At 36.2% G+C, this 25160-nt stretch overlaps 1 protein-coding gene across 2 annotated transcripts; it reads right to left on the bottom strand.

Moving 5' to 3' along the window:
* Positions 1–25: 25 nt before the first annotated feature.
* LOC145819890 (transportin-1-like) lies at positions 26–23450 on the bottom strand. Of its 2 annotated transcripts, XM_082913843.1 has the most exons (30): positions 23011–23392; positions 20043–20330; positions 19430–19520; positions 15921–16010; positions 15729–15806; positions 15509–15589; positions 14769–14819; positions 14474–14559; positions 14252–14318; positions 14094–14150; positions 13973–14002; positions 13804–13863; positions 13535–13648; positions 11295–11408; positions 10019–10117; positions 8819–8944; positions 8669–8743; positions 8403–8474; positions 8025–8135; positions 6940–7023; positions 4521–4628; positions 4009–4110; positions 3669–3731; positions 3510–3584; positions 2120–2191; positions 1879–2003; positions 1505–1556; positions 1357–1425; positions 1191–1250; positions 26–943 (listed from the first exon to the last, which is right to left on the bottom strand). In XM_082913843.1, the coding sequence occupies exons 3-30, from the start codon at positions 19463–19465 to the stop codon at positions 860–862; spliced, it is 2241 nt and encodes a 746-aa protein (XP_082769969.1). In that variant the 5' UTR covers positions 19466–19520; positions 20043–20330; positions 23011–23392; the 3' UTR covers positions 26–859. The 2 variants fall into 2 exon arrangements, with proteins under 2 accessions (XP_082769969.1, XP_082769968.1); XM_082913842.1 differs by lacking the exon at positions 19430–19520 and having other exon boundaries at positions 23011–23450.
* Between the last annotated feature and the right edge of the window lie 1710 nt (positions 23451–25160).

Below are 25160 nucleotides of genomic sequence, written 5' to 3' on the forward strand. Positions count from 1 at the left end.
ACAACCAAGTAACCAACAGGCAGCATCATGAAACGAAGTCTTATAATACACACGCAGAAAGCTGCCAAAAAATATTCCACTCAGCATTGCCTCATCACAAGTACCTTCATAACTAAACGAGATGTACTAAACAAAGAATAAACTCGGAATAGAGTTAAAATGGAAAAATAATACAACAAAAAGGACACAATGCAGTTTGTTCTGACTATTGACCTTAGCTGACCACAATTTCTATAAAATCATGGAACCTGAGGTTCCACCAACCAAATCCTACAGCAACAACAATAATTCCGCTCCACCTCCAAATGGCAATAATGATCCCCATGCCCAAATGTGAAATATGAAGAAAAACAAATTATAATAATCAACATTTTGACCTCTTCAACAAAATCTATGGAAATCACAGACTGGAATCTATTTGCCAATAAGGTGTATACAAGACTCTGACCAAGCTGGGAAAAATATAAATCTAGATCTTGAATGAGATGTAGTAAACTCTTTGTAAATTCAAAACCTGGATAAGGGGAAAAAACTCACGGAAAATGCTAGAAAAATCACACCCCTGTACACAATATCTAAGTTGCAATCATCAGTTTCGACCTTCAGTCCAAACCAAATGTCGTTGTGACAGTCAATCCATGGGCAGCCTTGAAGATTACAATAAATTAGCTTCAAGCTTCAATGAAAACTAGGGAATAATTCGGCCTGTGCTAGGAAAAACATCACCAAGCCGTTTGGTCTTCTCGCTCAAAATTAAACAACGCACAAAGTGTCAACAACACAAGCAGGTACACAACTCTGGCAGCATGGCGAAGACAGGGCACCAGTACGGAAGACAACTCTCTTATGAGGAAAATATTCATACTTGATACTTTGACAACTTGTCTTTCACCGGGGTCTCCAAAGCAGACATGCACTGGTCCCACGCACCATCCCTAAGCATCTGTAAAGATAATTATTTTATACATTTATTACATCAGTTATTTGTTATCTATGTCCAATTTCTAATTTTGTAACTGCAAATAAAAACAAGTACATCATTCACCATGCAATGCAACCATTGGTTTTCTGATTCTATTCTGAGAGTTATACAACCCCCATGAAAGAAAAAAAAATTAGGCATAAAGTTCCAAAAAAAATATTTAAATAGAAATCAAAGTAGCATGACAGGGAACCAAAACACCACTGACCTGTTTATAACCATGCAACACCTGGCAAACTTCATTGTGTAGTTCTTCGCTCCTTATTTCCTGTATTAAAATAAAGAAAATAAAAAAATCATAAACAGTGAAAACAAGTTAACTCATTGTTTTTATTTTCTACTTAAAAAAATTAATTCAGGAATGCCATTCTTACATGCCAACTTGCAATAGCTTTGCACATGAAAACAAGTGAACTCAAAGCCCCTGATGGGTTTGCTCTAACCTGCAAACAATTGCACACCAAACTAGGATTACATTTCTAATCTCAGTTTAATTGGAAGATGAAGAAAGTATAGGCATACCATGGCACATAGGCCTCGGAAGGCATCCTCCTTCTCAATATCATCACGTATCCTGCCACAATTTGCAAATGACATAAGGCTGCAAGTAGACTGATAGTGATGTAGAAACGCTTACACTTGGCAAGTGTCTGAAACCAACAAATAACTAATGTAGAAGAGAATTCAGATTTAATAGTAATCTATATAATATAGAAAACCTAAATGCTCCCAACACTAATTACATCAATCCTATCTCCGGCTTCTGTCACTAAATGAGAATTAGTAATATTAAGATGACACAAAGCATGCCCATACCACCATTTTCCAGGTACTTGCAAATAGTAAATCAAGAAGTCTTTCAATGGGGAGTGGTGAAAAAGAAAACAAGAGCTTACATAGATAAAGCAATACACCATGATTGCATGAAATGCTCCATGTGTGGTGATACAACCTCTGGACAAACCCAGGCAACTCGACCAAGCGTTATAGCACTATTTTCTATAAGTGACTTATTGAGCTCCTGCTCAGCATCAAGAAATGTAATTAATTAGAGATAACAGTCCGAAACATACACCCATGCCCACAAGTGTGCATGCATACACATGCATGACTGGAAAACAGCAAAGAAACAATCACCTCAGCATGTTGAAGAATCGGGATCAAGCAAGAAATGACTGTCATCACTATTGGAGAAATTTCTTGACGAACCTGAAATTATTAGTTTACAAAATGTCAAAATACTTCTAGTCTATGAAAGGGCATTGTTGATAAATTTGTGCACCCCATTTACTATTGATTCAAAAAGGAAACCAACAAGAAACACATGCCCCAAACAATAAACATAGACATGAAAGAAATGAGATGATTAGCAATCAAATGAAACCTCAACACAACTCATGTTAGCATGTAAAATACATAGATTGAACATGGTCACTGCACTATTTTTTTCCTTTTTTCGGTAGACCTCCCCAACCCAGATGAAGGCATCATTCAAACTAGGTCTTTAGTACAACTGCCAAGAGACTTTACCAGTTAAGCTAGCCAGCAATGCCAAAACATAGAATAATTTAACATTTTGAAATTTATTTGTCCAGACAATTGACTCCATAAGATATATGGACATAGGAAAAGGGGAAAAAATAAAAATAATTTTTTTTTCAAAAAAAAGGGAGGTATCAAAATGGGTGTCAAATGTAAGTAGACAGCAGATAGATTTTAAAAAGAATAAACATACACACATAAATAAATAAGCTCTCTGATCATCAAATTTTACTTGTACAATTCACTAGATTTTTTGGCAAAGAATACTGTCATTCCTGCAAACAATTAGTGAACCACATAACATTTCCAAGCATCAAAGACTGTAATAAGAGTATCAGAAGTGAAATGCATATGTAGCTTTATTGTCTGGATAAGACAACTTTCACCATGTCAAGAAGCTGCTTGAAGCAAATTTAATTGGCATTCTAAAAATGAACTATAAAGTTGGCAGAACTTTCAGATGTATGGCATGTGGAAAAGGATCATGTCCAGGCTCATGGATTTACATCCCACTCAGTTTTAGGACATGTAGCATGTACAAAGCAACTAGACCTTGCCTTTTTTTCAATTAAGTTGCACCTGCTAAACAACAGGATCATTCTTCATGTTACATATTTTTTATATATTCAAGCGCAAAATCAAGAAGATCAACATACCCACATAAACTATGAAGACAAACACCTTTGACATCTTGTTTTAGGGTCATGGATTAATAATTTTCCTCATTTTAAAACAGAATGAACATTAATGATGTTTTTCCAGTCAATACACAAAATGATATGGAGCATAAAGATAAAATCAGAAATCAGAATTATGCCAAAAAATTGAGAACCATGCAAAATTGGAAGTCATAAAAAGAACCCACACTTCAATGTGAGTCACAATTGTTTTAAGCCAGAATTTGCTAGTTCAAGAACAGAGAATGGTGCATGAAAATGCAATATTATCTAGATTCATTCTGATGCAAATAGAGAGGTGAAACTACCTTAACCGCTAATTCTCCAATTGCCCAACATGCGTTGTTTGCCACAGAAATAGTTTCCTTCAGCTTAGGGATGCTCTGTAGAAAGCTTGTATAAGTAAATCTATGAAATAATAAGACTATCAGAACGGATCTCAGAAATCAGAAATCCATTCTACTTACCAGCTGCTTACTGGCAACATCAAGAAATTCGGACAAACGCGGGTGCAAATGAATAGGACAAACCTAATGAAATACAACGAAGGCCATTAGTATTCATTGTCAATAAAAAGCAACATAAATATGTATATAAACATGAAAAGAAAAAAAAAAAAATTGAGCATGAGCTTCCAGAGGCACCAACTGGCCCTACGGCCCAATCATATCTAGTAGCCTACAAGTCTCAAATTGCAACCCCCAAAAACAGGGACTACATGAGCTAATGATAGAGGCAAGAATGCTTTCCTATTGTTTAGACCAAGAGAAAGTCATACAGTATAGTATATAAACACTTTTGACTCACTCTTGCAAGGTCACCAAGCAATGCAAAGGCACTTTGTCGGACATCAGGAGCATCATCCATGCAACATTGAAGAAGCAAATCCCTCAAACTACTTTGTGAAACCTGTAGAATGATTCACGACAGAACACGGACAGGATAATTAATATAAAAGACATAATAGTCGATAGTCCGTTGAAACAAGGCTATGTCTGGCCAACAAATTTTAATGCACAGGGTACATCTACAGCACATGCAACGCAACAGACTCCTCCATAATGACAGTCTATGAAGATAAAATTATGAACACATGGACAGATTTACTATAATCTAGGGACAATAGGTTTGTCTTTTCCCGACACAATAAATGAGAATGTAAAAAACAAATAAACAACAGTGCAACAATATATAAATGACCATCGCCCAGAATTTATTTGCATCATTTCATTTTCATGGAGCATCATTTAGCAAAAACTAAAAACATATTGCAAGAGAGAGAGAGAGAGAGAGAGAGAGAATTAGAGAAGGGGGAATACCAAACTCTCTATCCCACTACCAAGACCTTCAGCAAGTCCAGAGAGCAAGTCCAAAGAGCACACAATGAATTCTTTATCATACTGAACCCCAGCTGAAACAGGATCGACCTGCAGCCACAGTGTCAATCAACACGTAAATGATGCTCACAGTATAAGAATTCAAGTTTCAGAGGGAAAAAATGTGTTCGTGAACCAAGATAAGGAATGCAACCAGCAAAGCAAACTGCAGAATTTATTAACAATGCCACGAGTGAAGATTAAAGGAGCCTATGTTCCATGAACTCAGGTATGGGTATCTAGTGTGTGCATCTAAATGCCTGATTCATCTAATTCTCATGTCATGTCCAAGGACACGGGGACACGAAATAATATTCATATATCTTAATAAACTTGTTTTATTTCAAAGGGTAAAATGGTGTTCACGTGGTATCATAATAGAGGTTTTCATGCCTAGTTTTAGAGTTAACTCAAATAACTTAGAATGGAGCCCATATTTTATATGCAAGAGAATAATAATTGTCCCAAGAGCAGATGGATGTATCACAATATATATACACACAGAATTTTGATAGATATACTTGTTAGATAGCTTGATATAAATTGTTGGGCCCATTTCCTAACAGCTTAGGATTCTGGGAGAATTGGTGACTTAACAATACTGATTGAAATTATGGGAACATTTTTGTAGAAAACTATCAATACAAAAAATGAACATTATGATACATTTTTATCGTGCAAGAGAATAATAATTGCCAGAAAAACAAATGGATGCATCACAATATACACAGGATTTTGTTAGAAATTGATTGATTATGCTACATTTTTGTGGCAAATTATTCATAAATTTTTCATCAATTTCCCTCGCAACTCAAAACAAAACAAAACAAAACAAAAAAACACAAACGTGATACAGAGCCCTAGCTCAAGCAAAGTAGTCTCTCAACAACAAATATGGATATAATGCTATTTAGAGAAATGCAAAATATAAGTGATAACAGCAACATCCACATAACAGTTTCAAAATATTCTTTCCTGTTTGTCATTAAAATATAAATATTGTAACATCAGGAGGATGACTTGAATATTCCAGTACAAGAAAAAAAAGTGTCAAAATAGAGCTTCTCTGTTATCTATCCCTAGATTAACTGACCATGACACATTAAACACGAAAGCAAACAAGAAACCTTAATATGATGAGTTTGCTAGTACATTAAAATTAAACATCACACAAGACTATAATTTTATTGCTTGGATAGGAGAATGACACAACAAATCAGGCCCCATCGTAATCTCTACTATAGTACTACGTAAGGTTTGTTTTGTCAAATTAAGGATATACTTCTATATCGCAGATATATAAGGCCTTGTCCAACCCAAAACTTCCTACTTTTCAGCACTATCTGATATGGACAGTAGATGACTGAAGATTGATGCCAAGAATGTGACCTAAATTTTTTTAGGGAGCATCTGATTATGCCAAAATTTTACATATTTGCAAGGATGTCTAGCATGTACATATTATCCAAAAAATTCAAAATTATAAAGCATCTACCACAATTTAGCTTGATGTTTGCACATAGCCTACATTTATCAATTCAACATGTTGAGTAAATAACATATCATGAGCACTGCACAAACATAGACGTTTCATCATTAGTGACAATGCTGTCTGTTGTTTTCTCTCCATTTTCATATAAAATGTCACAGATACTCACTTTGAAGTCAACACTACTATTTAAGGGATTTTGGAAGGGTTGGGCTGTGAGAGAGAGAGAGAGAGAAGGGGGGGGATTCCAAAACCTCAAACGTGCTTGCTTGATGGTTAACTTGACACCAATATGGTAAATTTCCAGCCAGCTTGGTTGGTAAAGTCTGGTGGCCTGGTATCAGAGATCTGGGATTGATTCCTGCCTTCATCCAAGTTAAGATTTCATGGGGAAGGAGTGTGCTACCCCTCATTTTGTAGCCCATCACCATTGATAGGAAGAGAAAGAAAGCTCATTTAATATATTTAATTTTACTTATCAGGAAAAAAAAAAAAAGGATGGTAAAGGAAAAAGCTCTTTATAATTCATTACTACACAGTGAAAGCAAGTTCCATGCACATAAACTTATAATTTGATAGATAAGACACTATGCCTTCAAGATTCCAGATAACAATGTTTTCTTTCTGCCTAGAATATGTACAACCCGTCAAGGAAACATGTCCACCTTACTCTACAAGTAACATTGTCCAAAAGGCTAAAACACAAGGGCATAAGAACATTTAAGCATAAAATAATGACTGAAATTGCAAATGCCATTACACACGGACAAAAACATTGAATAGAGCAAATCTTCAAACAAAGAACAACTATGATAATATTCAATGATGTAAAATTTTAAAACTGATTCATAAAACAATCAAATTTATTGAAACCTTTGCCAATTGTTGAGACTGGATGATGTTTATGCACCTCTGGAATACAGGCTGGGCAAACTGCGAAAATCCGGTACCCAATGCCTGAAAGAAAGTATAAAACACATTATTCTACCACTTATTACTATTTTAGCATAATTCCTAGATATTGTGTCTATGAAATAAAGCTTTTTTTGCTGATCACAGACCTGAAAGATAAGGAACAGTACAAGCACAAGTAATGGTGCAGTAAAAAATAACTAGAGCAGCTACAACACAAGATACTTAAGAGATATTAAGACAGCTTTAAAAAACAACTCACTGCATCTTAAAAATATATGAATCCAAAGGAACTATTGAAGAATTGTGCTTCTCAAACTAAACTGAAAAGTCACCAATAATGATGATGAATATTAAAATAAGGTGAAAAATCACCAATCCAACAATCCTACTTGTGATCCTATATATTATTTTTTTTTTGGATAAATACTTGTGATCCTATAGGATCCTACTTGCACTTCTGTTACGATACTGATTTTATACCGGTTTGGATCATTTGGGCAATCTAGTACAACCTAGATCATGATTTTGATAACCATGATATCAATATATAATCCATCTAAAAAAATGCCAATTTTCATATATATTTTATACAATATTCTCAAATCAAAGCTCATTGATCTATCAAGGAATAAGGAGAACTACGCATTTCTATTATATTGAACACAGAAAAACTTCCAGGTTCATGTCCTTTCTCACCACATGGAAGAATTGTTCTCATCATTTTGCTGCTTGCAGGCCCTCAATGAACCCAGTGTCTCAAAATCATTAAATCTCATATACAGGACATTTATTACCTACTGGTTTGCCAACTACTTAGTGCTTTACACTTCATTGATTTGTACAATGAAGATACCACTTCAGGCACAGGTTCAAAATCGATATATCTTGGCTAATACTTGATTTAAAAGCTTGCCAAACCTTTAACTGTATATTTCTCCTAAAGCAACCAGATTAATTCTGAGAGAAAATATCTACTAATTTAAACCAGATATCAAAATATCTTGAATAACCAAAACATAGACTCAGTACAACAATACACGTACCTGGGCAATTGATGTAAAGCACTCCAATAGTGGAAAAAGGTCTTTATCAGAATTTGGAAGTTGTTGCCACTTCGCAATTAATGGCGGCATCATAATATCAAGATACGTCGGCTGCAAATCATCATGACAAAGAATCAGCAAGACTACATTATTAACAAAAATGCAGCATGGAATAAGGTTTCTGTGCAACCCCAGACTTATAGACATGTCTGGAAAGAAGAGCATATGCATGTATGCAACATCCATATAAGATATAGGATAAAACACATGCACACACATGAAGCTATTAAATTGATAGGCAGGGTTATGGTAAAATGAAGCACACAATTGACTCCATGTGACATGCATACAAGAAGTACTAAGCATAATAGACCGTACCTGATTTAGTTCCCCTCCAACAGCATCAGCTAGAGTTCCAATAGCATCATATACAATTCTGAGGTTCCGCCTCTAGATATAATCACGTATAAAAAGTAGGCTAGTGAGAAAGATGGGGAGAGAATAAGAAGAGATCATATGTACAAAGAAAAAACAAAAACAACACCAATAATAATACAAGGATGTGATTAATCAGTATGTAAACAATTGTTACATAATGATGAATCAAGATGAGTTCAGTAAACATAAGGAGTACCACAAGCAACCTGATATTTTCCAAAAGCACACATTAAGTGCTGTAGAATAACTTCCAAGCGTGGCGCCAACTCTTCAGCAGCTTCCTGCAAATAAAATAAACCACTATTAGAATTTAAAATGCAGAAATCCAATCTCTAAGCTCCATTTTCAGTAAGAACCTCTTCAAGAGTTGCAAAAGCTGAACAAGCAGCCTCTTGCACACGCTTGTTATTATCCAATATTCTTCTTAGAAGCCCCATCAAAACCTTATCAAATTGCTCACGGCGTTCTTGATGACCAATACCCTGGAAAAGATGCCCAAACAAAAAACTGACTTCAGAAATAATTCTGACACATTCAATCCAACTCAAGGATACTTGAAAGTGTATAGACCATAGACAATAGGAAGAAACTTTAGAGTTAGACCCACATAGGAACCAGACTACAAAATATGCACTTCAAATTGTGTTACTTGCAGCTAATAGTGTTGGGCCTGCTGGCTACAAGTAATGTAAAAAAATGTAGATAACTGCACCCTCCTCACTTTAGTTATTAAGTACCAGGAGACAAACTCAAGGAAAACAAATAGGTTTGAATCAAGATCACAGGCGATGCTTCCAGGCTTGCATGGCTTCAGTCTCAAGGTGATGATGTACAATTTTGTACAACTAGGCTGGAAATCTTTCGGTTTGTGTGCTGAGGAAACAAATCTAAGGCTAAATTTCTCTCTTATTGAAAGGAGCAATGAAATCAAATGATTTTTAATGTTGACAAAGAAGGAGGTTCGTTGGGTCAGTAATTGGCTCATGGAAGCATCATCAAAGTGGGATGAAGGCAAATCCGAAGGGGTCGATGGAAGCCAAACTAATAAGAGAGGAAGGTTTCTGGAAGTGGAATTTTCTAGGTGAGGCAGCCCAGCAGTGATAGTGTGCCCAAGTTTGATGCAGGGGGTGGCTATTAATAGCATGGGATTTCCAGGATTTTGTGGTCAAGGAAGCCATGGAGTTTTATGGTAGGATGTTAGCAATGATGTTGATTTGGAAGTGGAAGAAGGCTCGTTAAAACTGATGCATGATAGCAACTTCTTTCTGTATAGCAGGATTATTAGTCACTTGTTGGCCTTATTCAGGGCATTCCCCATTAATTAATCTGTGTGTGAATCATTAATCTTCCTTTCAAGGAGTTTCTCAATTATTCATACTGTAACATATTTCAAAAACAAATTATAAATCATTTTTAAGTGCAACAACCATGACAAAGTGCTATTTTTACATAAAGAAATACTACTTCAGGTCTTTTAACTGAAATGCATCAATCATAAACACTTGGAATGAATCAGAAAGAATGAAAATGTGCTTGGAGATACAATGTACTCATACCTGAACAATGAACTTGCTGAATCGAGAAACTGTCCAACATGAGATACTTCGTATCAAAGGAAACTTATCATCCAAAAGTGGAATAAGAAATGCAACAATCTGCGTGTGATTTTTAAATGTTAATTAGAATCTTAAATGAAAGACAATACAATAGTGCTATGGTGACCAAGTTTGAGTACCGAATTTTGGATCCCATCAAATGTGTCACCAATACGTCAGTGTAAGACATGCAAAGTAGGACTCATTAAACAGATGCACTGGTGAAACATGATATGGTAACTAAATTTGGTCACCGTAGTATTATTGTTGCCAGTAATAGAATATATTAGAGTACACAACAGGACAAATGCAATACATTAAGCACCACAATACACATCAATTGCAACCAAAAAAAGGCTAGATTCTTAAGCAACAGGAACAACTGATATTTCAGTTACAATAACATCAATAAACTAAGAAGCACCAAACAAGTAAATATTCACAAATGCATACATAAATAAGATTAACTGCAAATAGGAGGATACAAAGCCCATAAACTGTGTTATTGGATTTAGTTGATGGAGAATTTAGGAAGACAAAACATGTGCTAGGTGTCTAGGTTAGATGTATAGGTTAAAGTGTCCAAGTAATGAAGATTAAAGATCTTCAAAGACAACACAGAGCATGCTCTGATAATCTCAAGTATAACTGCCTAAGCATACTGCATTAGCCTAGGAAACATGTTTCAATGTCATAATATTGACCTAGGATGACCTATACTTAGTCCTGTAGAGTCAGTATCTTTAAATTGTTGAAAACAGAATTGATTGGTCAAAATCAAGGGCCCTGCTTGAAGTGCATTTGAGACCTGCTCAGCGGACCACGAGGGTTACAAAAGAAAAACTCCCAAGTCCTACGGCTCCCAATCGAAGTGCCTTAGTGCGGGTGGTAACAATTTGGCTCCCAAGTTGTCCAGAGGGCTGTGCTCAAAAAGCACTAAAAGGCCGCTCAAGTGGGCTGACAGTTTTGGAAATCGTGCCACTTTGCTTTCCTAACTTGACTGTAAACAGGGTACCTGTATTTCAGTCCAAGATATACAGAAATAATTCCAGAATAACTATGGCTTCTCTGAAGACCATAAGCACCTAGAAAACCCCATTTTATATATTCAAAGAAGAAAAGGACACTATGTGACTGAAACCAGAAGACACATTGTGTTTGCACCCAACTGTGTAACACATGGATTGCCACCTCCAAAAGTAAGTGAATAAACATCTAACTAAAAGATCAAGATTACCTCCGATAAATGTGGATAAAGACCACTGATGCAACCCTCTGCTATAGCACCAAGAGCTAAAACTGCAGCTTCCCTTTCTTTCCAGGTTTCATCATCGTTAGTGGATAATTTAGCCTGCAGAGACTCGAAAAATGACAATAAATATTCAAAACCATCATCCAAGATAAAGAAATAACTATTTCAACCACAAGTACACAGCTGGCATAGCAATCAACAAAACTGAATCACATTAATATCTGTTTAATTCCTGATCAGTACACATCTATCCAACGAAAAAGAGCAACAGTGCTTACTTTTTATTTGTACTTTTATGTGATCTTATAACAAATCTATAAATAAAAAAAATGATGATGATCCAGGAAAAACAAAAAAATTGTCCATATGTTCCATTCCATAGTAAAATAGGAAGCTAGCTTCCCTTCACATCCCTTCAAATAACCAGCGTTTGAGTATTAGAACAACAAATTACAGTTGATACTGACACTGTTGGGATCATTCAGATATATATTAATTCACTGTTCGGATTCATATCTACATACTAAATTCAAGATTGTTTACTACAAACACCTTCAACTCAAATCAACCCAAAAACACCATATCGTTCTCAATTTTTTCCAACTAATTAATCTGAATAATCTGCATCTATCACACATGTAAAATCCTCTTATGATATCTTGTATCTTGATAGTTGATACTAACCAGACCCAGCACTCCCATTGACTTTAAGTTGGACTGTAGGAGCAGGTTTGCAAACTAAAATTTTGAAAGAGCGCCAGACATTATGAGTAGTAAATATGTTGGCTGTATATGAGAGGGTCCGGGAAGATCGCCGGAAAATTCAAAGAACGCCGGAAAAGTTGGCGGAATCTTTGAACGTCCACCGGAAAATTCGAATGTCATCGGAAATTTCGAATCTTCTAGAAATGATGAGAGGCTTAGATGCTTCAATGGTGCAACTAGAAACACAATAGCAAAGAGATGATGAAGATAAGAAATTGGGTGAAGAAGAGGGCAAAATAGTTAGAGAGAGAATAATGGTAAGGCTTTCCCATAAATCTTCCACTTTCAGTCTCAAGGTAGATAATGGAGAAGGGAAATTAGTTCTCTTTCAAAAATTGTTTCTCCAAAATCCATCCCTTATAAAACTATGGATAGGTGCTATTTATAGGCACCTCATGATATAAGATAGAGCCCATGTGCAAGGCACACGGGGAATATTCTCTCGAACCACTTTGTCCGAAAATGTGACCTCTCCGAGGATGAGAAAAATCCTGAAGAGAAGATCAATCTCTTGCCGAACCCTTCTTCTTAGCCACGCCTAACCAATAATCCACAATCATCCCAAAGAGTCAAGGGTAGTCCCAGAAGATGCCCTACCGCAGAAAGGTTAGGGGTAGTTCAAGAGAACACCCTACCGCAAATATTGTTGAGTCTCAGGGATCCCTTATATCGTGTCACCTCGACTGGGTATAGGCTAGTTTAACCGAAGAGTGAATTCATCTCCACTCACCGTCCTCGGGATCGGGTCCTTTGTTCCAACTCCGTCACGCCCATAGTTCTGGTGCGTGAATCCCGGAAAGATCCGAGCCCACAAGTGTTCTGAGACTCATTAACGGAGCGACTTTTAGATTGCGTTCGAATCCGTTCGAAGCCAAACGCTTCGGATCTCTAGGTTCGTGAATCCGAATCCTTTCGAGTTCGAACTCAAATAGGTCTCTAGGTTCGTGGTTCCGAGCCCTTTCGAGATTAAGCAAATACCTCGGAGAATAGATCTCCTCTGAGGATTTCATCTCTTTTGAGAGCAATGATCAACCTTCTCGGATGCCCGTATGATCTGGGCCTCCTCAGATGGGCCTGTTGGACTTTTCTCAAAAATATAATCTTGTCGGGCCTCTCCGGCCCAGCTGGTTGCCTTTCTCGCGGGTCCATTCAATAGAATTCATTTGGGCCCATTTTGCTACAATTTGTCTGGATCCTTTAATTTTGGACTTTCTAATTGGGCTCCAATTGGACCTAATCAATTTAATGGGCTTAAGTTAACCCCTCTTACGGGCTGTAAATCCAAACTTGCAGTTTTCAGATTATGAAACCATGTAGTTTTCACATCAGCCAATAGGGATGAGAACAAGAAAACACAACTGGGAGATGATGGTGCTAGAAATCAATACCATAACTGATAATTATTACCTGGGGGAACCTAGCAAATTGAACTTTAAGTTTAATTACAAATTGATAATTACCTGAACTACAGGCATCAATGTTGGTAAAATCTCATCTCCGAACACATTTGAGAGGACATCTAGACCAGCTGCACTGCATTTCCGTAGATTCCAAATATTCACTATGTCATCATCCTGTAATTACAAAATCTCAAACAATTTAGTAAAAGAAATACTATTTCATGACCTTGATTACCTAACATTGTTCTAAAAAAACAATTAGAATTGCATCCATTGATTCAAATAGTTCATTCAAATGCTGAGAAAACAAAATGTGCTTGAAAGCGTACATCATCTTCTGCATTCTCAGATCCATGAAAACGTGATGAATGAAAGCGAGGCTTCAGATCCTGTATGGAAGGGTTTCAATGAGAATATTTGTTTAAATACAATAAACTAAACGGCTGTTTTGAGATGATTAAAGGAGAATAACCACAAAATCAACAATGAAAGCTATACCTGATCTCGATCTGGTAGAGATCCATCGTCCTGCAATTATATATTGATATCAGGTCAAGAATGAATTCACGTGCCAACTGAGAAAAAATTTGAAAACACAGGATGACCCAGAAAACCAAACCTCCGCGTCCACAAGGGACTCATCATCATCAGCATAAACCATGTTTGACAACAAAACCTAGAAAATTGTGGCAGACATGTCACCAACATTGAATATTGTTCTCAGTTAAAACATGATTAGCAACAGAAAAAAAATAAGAATGACAGCTTGAGCTATACTGGAATTAGACGTGGCAAGAATTCTCTTAGGTTCTCAGGTGGTAATTGAGTTTCACAATATGCAGACCTGTGAACCATAATCAATATTAGAAAAACAGCTTTGGAAACAACTCTAAATACAAAAGTTGACTTAAGCAAACTACCAGTCATGCACGTAATAATAATGACAGCTACCCATTTCCCAAATCATTTAGAAATAGAGCTCACAAAGAAGAGGATTACCAAAATTCACAGGCTTCAAGGGCAACCTCCTCATCATGGTCCTTGTTGACTTGCAACATATATTCAATTACATTCCTCAGATGTGGCTGCATAATATAAATATCACATCAGGAGCAACAAACAAAGAAACAAGGAAGAGGCGAGAGTACATAGTATAATGTAGAAGGTAAGATGTAAAAGAAGTGAATTGTATTAATTCAATATTTTTTATTGACACCCAGAAGAAGCAGTACAAGAAACGCTATAACAAAGCAAGAAACATTATTCAGACTGCCATACAACAGGAAATGCAAACCTCCATGAAGGATGGACGAACTTCAATTAACTGAACAAATGCCGCACAGACCTATTTAACAAACAGGAAAGCAACAAATAGATGAAATCCCGACAAAGCCTTGCATAAAACAAAACAGATTTCAATAACCATTCCAATTTGCAGAATCACTAAGAAGCAAAAGGTGCAATCTAAGAAGTGTTCGTGCTTCTTAGGTTGCAATTGTTGACCACTACAGAACAAAAACCCATTCAGTTTCTTTAGTAGAAAAGATGAAAAACAACCCAAGAATCCAGATATCATAGTAGTTCAATACCAAAAACCAATGCCTAGCCCCAATTGCAACCACCTCCCACCCCCAGCCCTCCCCGGGGAAAAATGAAAGTGGATAAAATTTCAACAGTGTCCAATGACTCCAATAATGATAGAATCACATTACACCAACACAACCCCAAGGAACAAATACTATACACTAACGCTTCTATTCATTTCTAAAATTAAACAGTGTAAATGCTCATAAACCATCATACATGTCATTCTCAACTAACTTTATTGCTGGAAAGCATCATTTAAGTAAACAAGTGAGCAATAAGTGATCAGCACACCTGCCTGGACAAATGGATACAAATGCATTGTTAAACAAGAAAGCAAGGTATGCCTGTCAAGTGGCTTGCAGTGTAACCCACGAGGAAGAATTTTAACAATAAAAATTGTAGTAACAACAACAACAATTATAGTTGATACCAATTGCATAAACTTACCAATTTCCGCACCTCCGCAGTAGGGTCGTTAGAAAGAATGAACAAACCTTGCAAATATTTATCCATGGACATGTATAAGACCTAGAAGAAATAAAACTTCATAATAAGTATCAATCCCTCTGGTAATAGTTGAATTAGGTCCCATGTGAACAGAGATTTTCTTTATTAAAAAATAAATTGAAGCAAGTACATAAATAAATAAACAAAAAGATGCACTCACGTCGGGCATCAACATAATGTATTGATTGACAGAACCCAAGGAAAGCTTTCTTAACGAGGCATGTGGTGACTGAAAAAACTGCTTGAAAAAAAAACCATGTCAAAATACAAAAAAGAAATAAGAAGGTCAAGTCTTATAGCAAACTTTGAAGTTATAACCATGCGACTCTGACAAAGGAAATATTTCTGTCACCTGCAGTAATCTAGGAAGGAAAACATTGATGGGCCGCTCAGTTAATCCAGGCATATCTGAATCAAGCACTTGAGGGATATCCTCACAAATCTGCATTACACCACATCATCCATGTGTTAAAGACAAAACATTTATGAAAAAGAAGAAAATACTATAACCAGTACAAGAAAGTGGATTCTGTTGAAGAGCACTATTTAAGAAAGTGGATTCTGTTCAAGAAAGTGCAGCTCTTGACTGACTAGACTAGAGGCCGATTATAAGCTTTGGCAGCCTAGGGTGAAGCCCAACGGTCCGTTGTGAGGACCGAATACTTTTGTCCAATTAATGTAATTGGTAGATTATTAATATTAGTATTTTAGATAGATATAAATGAATAAACATTAGTAGGATATTTTGATTATATTTCCAAATAATATTAGGTTTAGTTTCCTAGGATTGTTAGCGATTAAATATTAGGCTTTGCTTTATATAATTCAGATTTGGTTTAATAATATTGTGAGAGTTTTAGGCAGCAGCCTGTTTCTGTGGTCTTCTCTCTCTTTCCCCTATTGTCTTCTACACCAATTTTGGTAATAGAGCAAACATTTATCAAACATACAGTGTTATTGTCACTCACTGGATCCTTCTCTCCCATCAGAGCTTGTCGAAAACATAGTTGGAGACAACAATGGAGACCGTCGTCTCCATTGGCCAGAGAAGCGGTTCTTTTCTTCCCTTTCTTTCATTTTTTTTTTTTTTTTTTGTTTCACAAATGGATACAATCGCTTTGAGTAGAACTCATCCTAGAAAACTGACTTACAAGGGGAGGATGCCCAAACAAGTTATATTCACATGGCCAAACTTATTGTTAACCAATGTGGGATCATAACATACCAGCACCATAGTCCACAACCCACATCCGCGACGGTCCAATCTGTTGACACTGACTCAATGATAGCCCTTACCCTTTTGGCAGCTTCACTCACCTATTAGTATTCAACACAATAGTACTATGCCCATACACAATACTAAAGTATGTTAATCAAACCTATAGGCTGCCCCCACTGCTGCTCAAACCTATGTTACCTGGAATGTGGATCGTTCCGGTACGTGAAACAAAAACGGGAACGCGGTACGCCACATGCTCTAAAATGTGGTATGATTGGGGTAGACTTGTATATATTATACTTAAGAATTTAAGTAATTCGAGTAATTTTTTTTAACTATTAGATATGCAATAAAATGTAATATTTTCTATGAGCATTATGATCCATTTCTTGATTTTTTGTCTTGTCAAATCTTAACCCACCTTAAATTTTAGTTCATTATATTTGAATTTTTTCCTCCTAAGATAACATTTAAGGATATATATTGAAAGAAAAAAAACTTTTGGGATCGCTTTGAATCACTAAATTTACTATTTTGGAATGAAAGTGTACCATGTTTCGGAACATGCGTACCAATACATAATTTGCTAGGATATTAGCGTTTTCTGGTAACATAGGCTCAAACCACAAAGTTATCCCATCCGATCCCATACTCGTATAGGTTACGTATAATCCCATACTCGATGTTGTGGTTGGCTTTGATACCAAATGACACAATCCTATTGCATAGAACTCACCCTTGAAAATCGGCTTGCAAGGGAAGGGTGCCAAAAGGCTTATATTCACACAGTCAAGTCTATTGTTAACAGATGTGGGATCATAACATGACGCTTCCCTTCCTAATTCTCTCAGCCTGGTGCAAGTAAAACAACCCAAAGCTACAAAAACATTGTTCGCTATCATGGGAACAGCCTCAAAACATGCCCTAAACCTTGTTCTCTCATTCTCAAAGCCTTTTGTTATCCCATACAAACCCTTAAGCACTATGTATTTACTACCCATTTAGCCATAAAACCCAATTAAAAGCAGCCTCAAAGCCATACTTTTCCACAGCTATACATCAAAGTTAGCCTCACAGCTTGTAGAAGAGCTAAGAAGCACGGACACAGACACGTGGCACGACACGGACACACAGACACGTTGGGGACACGCACATAATATATAATTTTATATGTTTATTATAAATCATATATATGAATATATCATTTTAAGACAATAAATGAATACAATAAAACACTAACTTTATAAATTGCCATTATTTTTCTTTTATCATCTTATTCTAAGTTATTTTATTCAAACTTATAATTAGTTTCGTGTGTCTAGTCAATAGACACGTGTGTTTGAGCAATAGACATGCATGTTCCCCAAGTGTCCAAAGAGTGTCTAAAAAGTGTCCGACTCTAAATTTTTTTTAAAAAACTAAGACACATTTGGATAAGTGTCGGACATGTGTCGGGAGAGTGTCTAATGAGTGGCAGTGTCCGATACGGACACAACACGAATACGCCACCTTTTTCGATCCATCGCCATTCTCTAAGTAGAGTCGTTCCTTTGTTCATTGCAAGTGTTGAGTTTGAGACAAATGGAAGAAGTTCGATCCGGATGTGATCTTGGAGAAGAAGAACGTCATCGTGGCAGAGGTAGTAGCTCAAGCTAAAGAACTTTAGAAGACCTTGGAGGAAAAGAGTAACTTGCCTAATGCATGCCACGCTGTACGCAAGGATCTGAAGACCGCCCACTCATCTTTGCAGGAGCAGATCATTGAGTTGGAAAGGAAGCTGTCGGGCTTACCGACCGGGCTAACTATAAATGGCTGAGTTACCGAGCTTCGAGGGAACCCGCTTACTAATGGATAGGCACAAAAGTCTTGTTGCCACATCAAGCTATGAAAGACCTTTTCCGCTTGACCGCTAACTCGCAAAGCCGTCTTTTGCTGCCCCTCATGCAGCATATGAGTGGATCTTCACTAAAAGCCGGCTCTATTGGCAAATGGATAGCGCCCCTCACTCTGCCATGAGAACAGAGAAAGCCGCACTATCTCCTTGCAGCTTTGCTTGCCGCCCTTCAATGGTATAGTAGGATGGATAGCAAAGCCGCCTTTGGTCCTTCGCTTAGTAAGCCCCTCTTCGAGCCTCTACTAAATTCCGCTCACCCCGGTCCTTAGTAGCGTTGACAAAGGCAACCTTTGGATGTTGTTGTGACACTTTGGTTAACTTTTATAAATTGTCATTATTTTTCTTTTATCATCTTATTCTAAGTTATTTTATTCAAACTTATAATTAGTTGTGTGTGTCTAGTCAATGGACACGTGTGGTTGAGCAACGGACACGCATGTCCTCTAAGTGTCCAAAGAGTGTCTAAAAACTGTCCGAGTCTAAATTCTTTTTAAAAAACTAGGACACATTTGGATGAGTGTCGGACACGTGTCGAGAGGACGTGTCTGATGAGTGTCAGTGTCCGAAACGGACACAACACGGGTATGCCACCTTTTTAGAAGTGTATGTGCTTCTTAGTAGAAGAGTCATATTGGCACTTAATAACAACCAAAATCAATAAATGATGTTTTCGAATTAGAACAAAAAGAAACAACAAATTCTAGTAACAAATGGCATTGCAAATTACAATCAAATGAATAAAGAGAACCTGTGCAATCAACCCCTCAACGTTCAAAGTAAGCATAAGATCACAACAAAATAGTGTATGAAGACGTAATCAATTGAACAGAGGCTCATACCTATATATGCAAACAAAAAGAGGTTAAAAATTAGATATTCATGTTTTTAATGATGTTGACAAAATTTACAATCTAGGCCTTGATCACTTTAGAATGGTTTGATTGTCAGTTTTCAATAGCAAATGTCATATGAGGACATACAACCCAAGGCAACTGAAAACAATATAGTATCATTTGGAAATTTCCCCACACCCATTTAACAGGGGATAATTTAGAATGAGAGAGATTGAATTCTTTAGGGAAAGAGGAAAAGAAAGAAAAAAAAAAAAAAGCAACTCTAGCATATTAGTTTAAGGGAAGATAAAAAAAGTTTTCTTTTATTTTTTTCAAAATCTTCATGTTCCACAGTAATGGAGTTCCAATACATCCCGTCTCTTAACCCATTGTGAGATTCTACGCTTTGCTACACAAGAACTCCATAGCAATAATAATTGCTCGCTCTAATTGACCATTATAAAAACAAAGTAAGGTAAAAAAAAATCGTGAGGACCATGTAAACAATTATTCAGAAGCAGGACATACCTTGGACAAAGCATCCATAGCACCTTCCATGTGATTTAATTCATTACTATCTAAGCACTTAACAAGGGTATGAAGCAGCTCAGGCCATCCAAAAACTCCCCCTATCTGAATAAGTACACTTATAATGGTCCCAGCTGTAGACCTTATTTGCCTATCTGATGCTCCCAAACAAGGCAACAATTCCAATTTTATATACTGCTGATATGGAGGAGACATTGACTTAAAGGCAGATCTAAGGTTATTCTTTAGTAGCAGTCCAGCAGCCTGGCGAACCTCCACTGGTTTACCCTGTTTAAAAGTTCAAGAGTTTTCATTACAACAAGAATGAAATAAAACAAATCAAGACCAAAATTCGAGGAATCATCAGTGTGAAAAACTCATTCCTAGTACATACACAAGAAGAAATATAAAAACTTTTCCAGTGTACCTATACGCTCTTGTAACTGACAATAAAGAGGCTATCTAATTAGCATTGTAAACTGTCATTTTGCTTTGGAAGTAAAATGGGCAACCAAATGAGTAGGAAAAGCCGAAGAAGATTAAGAAATATATTCCATGAGGATAACAAAGGAGTGTTTTTAAGAAAACAAAACAAAAAATTACGTTCTATTTTTTTTCCTTTTTTGCTAACAAGAGATCTGGAAAAGAGCACCCATTGGCATCTGGGGACCTCCACTTCCTGAGCAAAATACTTTCAATCAATGGAAAATGCTACTTCTTTTTGGAGCATAACTCTATGTTTCTTCCTAAATCAGCGGCATCACAATATCCACATCATGAACATTATTTCGACCACAAATCCACTCTCAATGACAATGCAATATTGCAAGAATACAACTCTTTTTAGTTTTCAGCAAATACTGTTTCCATTTTCTATCAAAAAAATTTACCAAACACATTATCACTTTTGCTTCAAAAACAGGACCCCCCCAAAAAAAAACAGAAAAGGCATGCAAACAAGTAGATTACCCTTTGTTCTTTTCTTTTGGCTCATCGCAAAAAGAAAGAAAAACAATGTAACTACTTCCAAATGAAGCAAATTCCGGATGACACTGAATTTCTACTAAAGGGACCAGTACAAACAGAAGACAATAGAAAATTAAAAGCCAATCAATCTGCCAAAACAGTTTTATAGGCATGTGACAAAACCTAGTGCGGAGATATTACGTTAGGTACGCTGATGACACCTCATGCTTCAAACTGAAAATGTAGGGATATGGCAACAGCTAAAATTAATATAAAACGACGCAGTTTCCTATAAACTTCTACTTGGTGAGAACATTCTTGTACCAATTTTCTTCGAAACTATGAAGAACAGCAAAAACGCATATACATAGTATACATTCATGTAGTCAATTAACAGCATAGCAATGTTCACAAGCTATCGAATATGGTACTACGCCAAAAAGAAAATTTAAAAAAACAAAACAAAAAAGAAGACTTTTTCAATAGCAGTTGAAGATGAAGAAAGAAAGGAGCATATATGTTCATAGTTGAAAATATTAGAGTATAGTTTAGGTTGCCAATTTTCATAACACAAAACATATTGAGTCTATTTATCGGATTTGGATTACATTTTAAAGGTTGTTGAGTTCAGCTTGTTGGTGCAGAACCATTCAAGTTCAAGACATGTTAGTGGTTGACGCAAAGTAATCAGTCCGTTACAAATAAAATGTATAACCTTGCATTAGCATATGCATTATCTTTAGGAGACAGATTTTACTTGTATTCCTTTTACTTTGAATGTTTTTCAACGATAAAATAAAATGACATTAAAAATCAGAGTTTTTTTCTTTTTACAATCAAAATATATATCAAAGTTTTTTAAACACACTTGCTATGTGCTTTGACAGAGCACTCAAGCGGCCAGATCCAGCGATATGACAAAGATTGCATTTTGTGCGCAAAAAACCTCACTCACATTACTTTTTCATATCAATCTTTGGTCGTTAGTAACGGAACCAGTGGTATAGAGATCGGAGCAAGGAGCTTCATGGGGAGCTATTGGATCCAAATAGTCTAACTAGGTCAGAGCCACTTGTAAGTAGAGTTTAAGTTTGTGAGCTTGAAGGAAAAGACATCAAAGGTTAACCTATAAATCTGTAAAATATAAATTTGATTTTTATTTAAAAGTATATATGTTGTGTGTTGCTCAATTGGTAAACATGTTATTTTCTAGACCAAAGGTCTTGGGTTCGAGTACCCACCTCCTCTTTAAAAAATTTGTATTTTTAATAGGCTAGAAGGGCATTTTCGGAAATGAAAATGTCACATTGTTTCAACACCATCGGGAAGCCTTCACTTTGTCATAGTATAAGTATAGATAGATAAATAGATAGATATACCATTATGTTCCATGTAATATTTTTAGGCGAAACGAAAAGTGATCTGAGGTGACAAGGCCTCCTGAGACCTAAGCATGAGGCAACGATGCAAAGAGATTCCTTTTATAGAAGCAATGCGAACGCTAAGAATAAATAAACGACATAAAAACTGATTCCAAGAGGCTTGATGCATTCAATATTCCAAATATTAAATATCCACCAGAAACATGAACACTCCAAATGCCGATATCCAACAAACACTCACATTGTCATTTTGTCATTTAGACTCTCACAACAATGGAAAAGGTTAAAAGTGGAGTAAAAATATCACTATTATCTATATATAGAGAGAGAGATAGATATAGGTATAGAGTTTTCTTAGGCCTGAAGTGAACATGAAGAAAACTGGAAGAAAGCATTGCCAATTGAAGAAACCCAATCCAGTAACATCATTACTCAATCAATAAGAAACACTCTAATAACCAGAAACCCCATCATCCAATAAACACTAACCTAAGCGAATCTAACAAGAAAAAACCAACACTTGTAGGGTTCAGACACAATTGACAGCCAATCAAGAAATCAATCCAATCAGATATTTTCTCAAGAAAACGAAGAAGAATCAAGAGTGGGGGGTAGCGTACCTCGGCACGGGCGAGGATAAAAACGAGGTAGTTATTGAAATCGGGATACTGAGAGTAGTGCTGGAGTTGTTGCCAAATCTGAGACTTATCAGAAGTCGGAGATATCTGTTGTTCGAGTAACCCACAGATCTCTCTAAACCCTTCCTCCTGGGGCTGCCACGACGCCGTCGCCGCCATGTTTTCCGGTGGATTCAGTGCTACTTTGGGAGAGTGAGTATAGAGAGAGAGAGAGAGAGAGAGAGAGTGATCGAGGGTTTGGCTAGGGTTGAGAATTCGGACACAGTACAGACAAGTTTTAGGGAAGAAAGCTGTGTTTCAATGACTGTTCAAAATGTGCGAGAGAGAGAGAGAGAGAGAATTTTTTTTTTTTTTTTTTTTTTTTTTTCTTGGTGGGATTGGATGAAGTAGACACGGGTCTACCGTATAATGACTGTAGACCCAATCAAGGACCGTGTATTGTTATTGGTCGCCGCGATATGTGGGCGGCTCAATTTTTTAGGTAAATTTCAATAACACGTCTCAATTTTTTATATTTATATAAATCACATAGTATTAAAATTTAAAATACAATAACACTTTCCCCTCAACTGCAAATAACTTATTTACCGTGGTAGTATTAAATATTAATTAATAACTATCTCTGAATTATGCAGACTAATCCATGTATCTATAAACCATAGACGTCAAAGTATTAGCTTATAAATTTATAATTTTGAATAAAAATAATAAAATAAATTAATTTCTCATACCTAATGTCAACTATAAGTATTAGCTTATGAAAAAAAGATGATGGTGGAGGAGGATTCAACAAGTTATTTAATTATATTTATTAATAAAGCTATTGTTTAGAATTTCTAATTTTATCATAATACTTTTAATAACACATAAGATGGTCCTAACTAATATGTGCCTCACTTTTTATTTTTTAGGAGATAGATTATTTTACTATTTTCTACTCTTTATAACTCAACTTGAATAAAAAAAATAAACTTATTTATATATGTTTTATTGTTATTTTTTATTTTTTTATAAATTTTTGTGGTAGTTCATATATATACGTAAATATTAATATCGTTACCATAGTTTTTAATCTTGCTCATCACATACCAAAACTGAGGGATTTTGGCATTGTTAAATAGAACTCGTACTTTTGACTAGGGCATATTTGCACTTTACTCCTTAATATTTTCAGAAAATATTATAAGTCTCAAATTTTCTATCAAACAAATCTATATAATAAGGGAAGGGAGTTTTTTAAAAATGTATAAAATATATGAGAGATACATTTTGATCCAATGGCTGAAATTAATTCCAAATTTAAAATATATGGCTCAGATTAATTCCAATGTTAGATCTCCCGCCCGTGACTTCTCTCCACCTACCCACATACGCCTCTCTCTTCCTCCTATCTCTTTCATATTATGTGATGCTGTGTGTGAGTGTGTGTGTTTGGGAGAGCTACACAGAAATTTAAAATATTATGGCTTCGATTCAAGCTTAGGGTTTCTTTTACCGTGTGTGTTTGGGAGAGCTACACAGAAATTTTCTCGGGGCTGAGAAAATCCCAGAAAATGGCGAGAAACAACGCACAGGGCGAGAAACAACACTCCGGCGCTTCAACCGCCTCCATCTCCGCCTCCGTCTCCGCTTCCGCCACTATCAGAGTTAGATCCAGACCCGATCCTTTCTTGGTCGTTTGTCGATGCTTCAGCATCGTAACCTCTGCGGCTGTCATTCTCTGCATCTCTGTCAACATTCTCTCTGCCATTCGTTCCTTTAAAGATGGATCTGATGTATGTAATCCCCTCTCTCTCTCTCTCTCTAGATATATTTCTTTGGATTTGTATGTAAATTTATTATTTTGTGGATATTTGTAGATATTTGATGGCATATTTCGGTGCTATGCGGTTGTGATTGCAATGTTCGTGGTCGTTGTCGAGACAGAATGGGGATTCGTCATCAAGTTCTAGAAGGTTTACTTTCTAATTTTGGATTTTAATTTGTTCTACGAAATTTGAATGTCCATATAATACAAAATGTTAGAGATGAAACATACAAAATGTTTGAATGTCCATATAATACAAAATTGTATGAAATTTGAATGTCCAGATTTCACTTTCTTCATACTATCCTTCAGAAGGTGATCTTGG

This window comes from Camellia sinensis, chromosome 2, assembly GCF_055761805.1.
Source record: "Camellia sinensis isolate YWXY chromosome 2, ASM5576180v1, whole genome shotgun sequence".
Lineage (NCBI taxonomy): Eukaryota > Viridiplantae > Streptophyta > Magnoliopsida > Ericales > Theaceae > Camellia > Camellia sinensis.